General features: G+C 32.8%; 2 protein-coding genes across 2 annotated transcripts in view; one reads left to right on the forward strand and one right to left on the reverse strand.

Moving 5' to 3' along the window:
- The window catches only part of LOC119608264, a gene marked incomplete at its 3' end in the record, with an annotated part of 31,490 nt that extends 23,717 nt beyond the window's left edge, over window positions 1–7,773 (forward strand). The window contains exon 3 of the mRNA XM_037962613.1: window positions 7,215–7,773. Within this exon, the coding sequence (XP_037818541.1) occupies window positions 7,289–7,773 (485 nt within the window). The remainder of the gene's footprint in view (window positions 1–7,214) is intronic.
- On the reverse strand, window positions 357–3,058 carry LOC119608269 (transient receptor potential cation channel protein painless-like). The gene is made up of 3 exons (XM_037962623.1): window positions 2,957–3,058; window positions 2,695–2,883; window positions 357–2,629 (listed from the first exon to the last, which is right to left on the reverse strand). Exons 1-3 carry the CDS (start codon window positions 3,008–3,010, stop codon window positions 377–379), a joined length of 2,496 nt encoding a protein of 831 aa, XP_037818551.1. The 5' UTR covers window positions 3,011–3,058; the 3' UTR covers window positions 357–376.
- Window positions 7,774–7,811: the final 38 nt, after the last annotated feature.

Genomic DNA, 7,811 nt, shown 5'->3' on the forward strand with positions numbered 1-7,811 from the left:
TCTAGTACAGTTCCAGTTCAGGGCCATTTCTATTTTAATTTTAGTTCAGTTCTCGGTCAGTTCTAATTTAGTTCTATGATAGTTCTAGTTTAATTCTGTTACAGTTCTAGTGGAGCTCTTTAACTTGTTTTTTAGATATCATGTTTCAATAATATAACACAGAAAGTTATGACTCAAGTAATATTATTTTTATAGTAATACTTTATAGTCTATAGTTTAATATATATTGTAGTCTAGTTTATAGTCTAGTCTATAGAGTAGTCTTAAGTCCAGTCTATAGTTAGTCAATAGCCTAATCTTTTGAAACATTAACTATGGATTTAATTACTTTATTACGTTTTATTTATTTTAACAATATTATTTGCTTATAAATTTTTTAATTTTTAAATGACAACTTTTTTAAAATTAAATTAAGTTTCTCATCCCTAATGACTTTTTCATTCTTAGCAGATTTTCTCTTTAAAATGGCCAAAGCTCGTACAGACGTATGCTTATCCATGGTAGGGCATCTATTGGAGAGATAATGAAACCAGTTATGGAATGAAGAAGAAATAGTTTTATGACTGATAATTTTATTTTTATCATTGGGCCGAAAGATGACCTCAATATCGGTGGTGTAGTTAGGGACGAAATCAAAAGGATTATACATACAGCAAATGAATTCAGACCATTTGATGTAGACATTTTCAAGACCCGACAACAAGTTGCTGCGACAAATAACACCATTCAATTCGGCTTGATTACGAATGGCTTGGGTATCACTTACCGCCAGACCATTAAGAAGATTAAACAAAATAATGGTCATAAAGAAAATGAAGGATAGAAAAAGTAAACAATTAAAGCCCGAGTTGAGATTTAAATCTTCGGCATCAATCTCTCCAATAAACATGACAATCGTTTTGAAGAAGGCCAACAAAGGATCAGAAAATCTATTGACGGATTTTTTCTCCTTAGAGGCTTCATCACTTTTGATATAGAAACACAAAGTAAAAGTGAATAAGAAAATCGAGTAAAAGAGAAAACATTTGGCAAAACTTTTCGATACTGTTTTTAGCATTAGCATGTGAGTAGAAATGGAATCAATGGGCAGAGAACCCACTAAGGAAAGCAACTCAAAGGCTAAGAGTAAAATACAAGCCACCTCCAAGTCCCGATTTTTATAGTAACAAATTAATATGGAGAATATTATCAACAATATTTCCAAATAATTGGTAAACGACTTCAAATACTTACAGGGAGCTAATATAAATTGTAAACATTCCCTTAGAAGCAAATAAGTAATGCCCAAACAGCTACAGATGTAGGAAATATTTAAAGCAGTTCCATGCTTTGTCTCACTAAAGTTCAAGACTATATAAGCTATAATGGAGGCGATAAAGAACAAACTGAGTAGAAAGTTTATATAGAATATCTGAGAGACTTTTTGCCATTTAAGATGTAAAATACTAGATATAACTGGATGTTGCAGCAGATAGCAATGTTCTTTGGACTTGACCATACATTGGATGGGCGTTAAAACTTCTTTCAATTTCTTTTCACACCTTTGCTGGGAAGTTATAAAATTCTTAAAACTTATTTTTATTTCATAAGCTTTTTCGCCCAAATTAAGATTATTCGAGGTTATACAGTCATCCAAATGTTGTTCCAATAATGAGGGTTGTAGACTATTTAGAGGTAGCTCATGTTCACCCTTACCCACATTAATATAAGCTCCTTTTTTCAAAAGTATTTTTATCAATTCATCCTTTTGATATTCTATGGCATAATGAAGAGCGGTGCGTTTATGTTGATCTATAGAATTGATGTCGATCTTACCGGAATCCAATAACAATTGAAAACAATCCCAATAGTTCTGATAAAGTGAAACCGAAAATTTAACATGATATATCATTAAAGGTATAAATTGCTGTAAAGTATTGTCATCAATTCTTATATCAGGCATTTGTAAAAGTTTTTCCAAGGCATAAGTATTGCCCGATTTACAGGCCACCTGAAAGGCCGTAAAATTTGTCATAGGAATTTCGTAATGTTCAGACAATGAACTATTACCAGTATTGCTGTGAATATGAGCGTTTGAAAAATCTGCCTCTTTATTATAGTTGACGCCACTAGATAAGATTACCACAAAGGCTTTGTGGGCTTCTCGTATTATAGATTCCAATAATAATTCCCACTTTTCATTCTCGTTAATATTATTAAGATTATTCGTATACTGTTGTACAAATAAATCCAAATTTCCCGCTATTAAACGATTCTTTAAAGATTGAACTGTTGTTATCTTCATGGGCATTAACACATCAGGATATTTCCTTTCTAATATTCTTCTTAACTCACCCCCCCGAAAGGTATCAATATCGATGTTACTTTGAGACAAAAACATTTTAACGATTTTACGTCGTATGTCTTCATTTAGATTATTATTTATCACCACATAATGTAAAGGAGTCATTTCCTCCTGATCGGGTACATTTTGTGAAATGCCCCAATTCCAAGCCAAGCTGGTAAGGGCAAATAAAGTAAAATATTTACGTCTGATTTTAACATCACTTGAGCGATAAAGCGTTAATAAAAGTTCACAATCTTCCGAAGCGCATGCAAAATGTATAGCTTTTTTATAAAAATCGTTTAGCTAAAAAATATATTAAGCAAAAATCGTATCAAAAATCTTGTTTAAAACACTCCCCCCTCACTCACATTTGTTGGTTTATGCGAGCAACGCATGCAGGCCTCTACAAATAACGAACAACCAGACGTTTGCAAAGCCTTAAACAAGACACACACATCTTGCTCAGTAGGTATTGTTGCTAAAGGGTTAGCTCCTTGTTTTAAGGCGCTACGAAATTTGAAAATATCACGATTAATAAAGGCCTCATGTAGTTGAACCTGTTAGATGAAATCATTTGTTGTATTTTTATCGGTTTAAACACAATAAAATTTATAAATTTCTTGAACCCACCTGACTATGAGCCCAAAAACTTGTAACATCAGTAATATTGAAATAATTTTCCATATTATTTTCCGATAATTGATCACTGAGAAAGTGTTAAACTTGTACTATAATATTGAAATGTTTCTGCACAAACTTTTAATAAAAGTTTTTTTTTTTTTTTTAATTTGCGGTCCGATTACTATAAAAATAATAATGCTTTATATTTAAAATTAATATATCTATATTACTTGAGTCATAACTTTCTGTTTTATTTTATTAAAACATGATAACTTTAAAACAAGTTAGAGAACTGCACTAGAACTGTAACTGAATTAAATCAGAACTAAACTGGAACTAGAATTGTCATAGAACTAAACTAGAACTGAACTAAAATTAAAATAGAATTGAACTGTAACTGAACTAGGACTGAACAATTCAGTCCTAGATCATAGACTAGAATATAGAATAGACTAGACTAGAGACTAGAAAATAGGATAGATTATAGACCAAACTATGCACTAAACTATAGAGTACACTAGACTATAAACTAGAATCTAGGCTAGACTATAGACTAAACTATAATCTATATTATAGACTAAACTATATACTAAACTATAGACTAGTTTATAGACTAGACTAGCCTACAGCCTATAGACTAAACTATAGACTAGTTTATAGACTAGACTATAGGCTAGACTATAGACTAGGTTATAAACTACACTATAGACTAGACTGTAGATTATATACTAGACTGGACTATAGACTGGACTATAGACTAGAATATAGACTAGACCATAAACTAGACTATAGACTAGTCTATAGACTAAACGATAGACTATACTATAGACTAAAACGATAGACTAGACTATAGACCAGACTATAGACTAGACTTTAGACTAGACTAGACTATAAACTAGATTATAGACTGGTATATAGACTAAACGATAGACTAGACTATAGACCAGACTATAGACTAGACTTTCGACTAGACCATAGACTAGACTAAAGACTAGACTATAGACTAGACTATAGACTAGACTATAGACTAGACCATAGACTAGACTATAGACAGGACTATGGACTAGACTATAGACTAGACAATATACTAGACTATAGACTATACTATAGACTAGATTATAGACTAGACACTAGACTAGACTACACACTAAACGATTAGGACTAGACTATAGACTAGACTATAGACTAGACTATAGACTAGACTATAGACTAGACTATAACTAGACTATAGACTAGACTATAGACTAGACTATAGACTAGACTATAGACTAGACTATAGACTAGACTATAGACTAGACTATAGACTAGACTACTAGACTAGACTATAGACTAGACTATAGACTAGACTATAGACTAGACTAGTAGACTAGACTATAGACTAGACTATAGACTAGTAGACTAGACTAGTAGACTAGACTATAGACTAGGCTATAGACTAGACTATAGACTAGACTATAGACTAGACTAAGACTAGACTATAGGACTAGACTATAGACTAGACTATAGACTAGACTATAGACTAGACTATAGACTAGACTATAGACTAGACTATAGACTAGACTATAGACTAGGACTATAGACTAGACTATAGACTAGACTATAGACTAGACTATAGGACTAGACTATAGACTGACTGTAGACTAGACTATAGACTAGACTATAGACTAGACTAATAGACTAGACTATAGACTAGACTATAGACTAGACTATAGACTAGACTATAGACTAGACTATAGACTAGACTATAGACTAGACTATAGACTAGACTATAGGACCTAGACTATAGACTAGACTATAGACTAGACTATAGACTAGACTATAGACATAGACTAGACTATAGACTAGACTATAGACTAGACTATAGACTAGACTATAGACTAGACTATAGACTAGACTATAGACTAGACTATAGACTAGACTATAGACTAGACTATAGACTAGACTATAGACTAGACTATAGACTAGACTATAGACTAGACTATAGACTAGACTATAGACTAGACTATAGACTAGACTATAGACTAGACTATAGACTAGACTATAGACTAGACTATAGACTAGACTATAGACTAGACTATAGACTAGACTATAGACTGGACTATAGACTAGACTATAGACTAGACTATAGACTAGACTATAGACTAGACTATAGACTAGACTATAGACTAGACTATAGACTAGACTATAGACTAGACTATAGACTAGACTATAGACTAGACTATAGACTAGACTATAGACTAGACTATAGACTAGACTATAGACTAGACTATAGACTAGACTATAGACTAGACTAGACTAGACTATAGACTAGACTATAGACTAGACTATAGACTAGACTAGACTATAGACTAGACTATAGACTAGACTATAGACTAGACTAGACTATAGACTAGACTATAGACTAGACTATAGACTAGACTATAGACTAGACTATAGACTAGACTATAGACTAGACTATAGACTAGACTATAGACTAGACTATAGACTAGACTATAGACTAGACTATAGACTAGACTATAGACTAGACTATAGACTAGACTATAGACTAGACTATAGACTAGGCTATAGACTAGGCTATAGACTAGACTATAGACTAGACTATAGACTAGACTATAGACTAGACTATAGACTAGACTATAGACTAGACTATAGACTAGACTATAGACTAGACTATAGACTAGACTATAGACTAGGCTATAGACTAGGCTATAGACTAGACTATAGACTAGACTATAGACTAGACTATAGACTAGACTATAGACTAGACTATAGACTAGACTATAGACTAGACTATAGACTGGACTATAGACTAGACTATAGACTAACTATAGACTGGACATAGACTAGAATATAGGCTAGACTAGACTATAAACTGGACTATAGACTAGTCTATAGACTAAACGATAGACTAAACGATAAACTCGACTCTAGACTAGACCATAGACTATACTATAGACTAGATTACACTATCCTAGCTTAGAGCCTAGACTAGACACTGTCAGACTATATACTAAACGATAGACTAGACTAAGACTAACGATAGGATAACATGACCTAGACTTTAGACTACTATAGACTAGAATTAGACTAACGTCTCTAGAATATACTATAGACTATAGACCTAGACTATAGACTATAGACTATACAAACCTAGACTTAGACTAAATATAGACTATACTATAACTAGACTTAAGACCAAACTATAGACAGACTCAGACTCAAACTATAGACTAGACTATAGACCAAATATGACTAGACTATAGACTAGACTATAGACTAGACTATAGACTAGACTATAGACTAGACTATATACTAACTAGACTATAGACTAGACTATAGACTAGACTATAGACTAGACTATAGACTAGACTATAGACTAGACTATAGACTAGACTATAGACTAGACTATAGACTATACTATAGACTAGACTATAGACTAGATTATAGACTAGACTATAGACTAGACTATAGACTAGACTATAGACTAGACTATAGACTAGACTATAGACTAGACTATAGACTAGACTATAGACTAGACTATAGACTAGACTATAGACTAGACTATAGACTAGACTATAGACTATGGAATCTTTAAATTTTGCACGAGGCACTTTAACATCTATGTGAACATTTTGGAGGAAAAATTGGCGGACTAGCAATAGGGTCCGTGGTACCTCCCTATGAATTAAATAAAAAAATTCGTTTATCTGGAAACTATTAGAGGTAGAATCTTAAAATTAACATAAAAGTGAACATTTGGAAGTAAAATGTGCGGACATTCATTTGGGGTTCTTAAAACCTCTCATATGAATTAAATACAAAAAATTGTATATCTGAGAAACTATTAAATTTTGCGCTAACAACTCTGACATGTGAATATTTGCATCTAGAATCCTAAAATTTTGCACAAAGAATTTTCACATTCATGTGAACGTAGGAGATACCCCTATTGTGGACTATCAAAAGGGGCTATGGTACCTACCATATGGATTAAAATAAAAATACGTATAACTGGGAAACTAATAGAACTAGAATCTTCAAAAATCGTAAAGTGCGGTTTTTATTTATACTGTTTTTAGGGTAGCAGAGCACACTGGGTATAGCTAGTTTTATAGCTGAATTCGCTTTTACGTTCGAAAATACATAAAATGAATTGTAGTTTATTTCAATTGATTAGATCGGAAATCGATCGATTTATGTTCGATCTTTGTAAAATTATATTTCATTACAATTTCAAAAACTCGCCATTTTCTTTCTATTCCAATAGATTATGATTTCAATGAACGTAATGAAGGCATAACAAATCAGGGATATCAGTACGATGAATTAAACTACAATTATATGTATGGACAATTTGATGCGACAACAGCAAGTGCTAATAATATGGCGGAGAATAATACACTGCAGCGTGCTGACGAGCGATCAATTGTCAAAACCCGAGAAACTTCTGAACACAATAGCACTGTGGATAGCATAAATAGTGTGGAGCAACATGATCATTCCGGTTGTTTGCCAGATTTCCAGTTTTCCATGATAGAAGCTGAATACGATGAAGGTTTGATAATACCCGATTCGTTAACCATACTATCGATAGGCGGTGATAAACCCGTATTAGTGGAACGTAAAGAAGGCACAGATGATGATGAATTCGATGAGGATGATGTGGAGTTGAGGCGTTTGACAGTGATACCTTTTACGCGTTTATATGGGCCCAGTATTAAATTTACCTCATTTCAACGCAAAGTCTTTATGCCGGGCATAGAGATACAAGTGCGTTTCATAGATACGGAAAGAAGTGTTACCACTCACTTGCTAAATCCGAATTTGTAAGTATAATTCTTTACACTAACTGGAAAACACCTAA

Source organism: Lucilia sericata, unplaced genomic scaffold, assembly GCF_015586225.1.
Source record: "Lucilia sericata isolate MDLA Ls3-8-SP2 unplaced genomic scaffold, ASM1558622v1 Contig000816F_arrow, whole genome shotgun sequence".
In the NCBI taxonomy this organism is placed as follows: Eukaryota; Metazoa; Arthropoda; class Insecta; order Diptera; family Calliphoridae; genus Lucilia; species Lucilia sericata.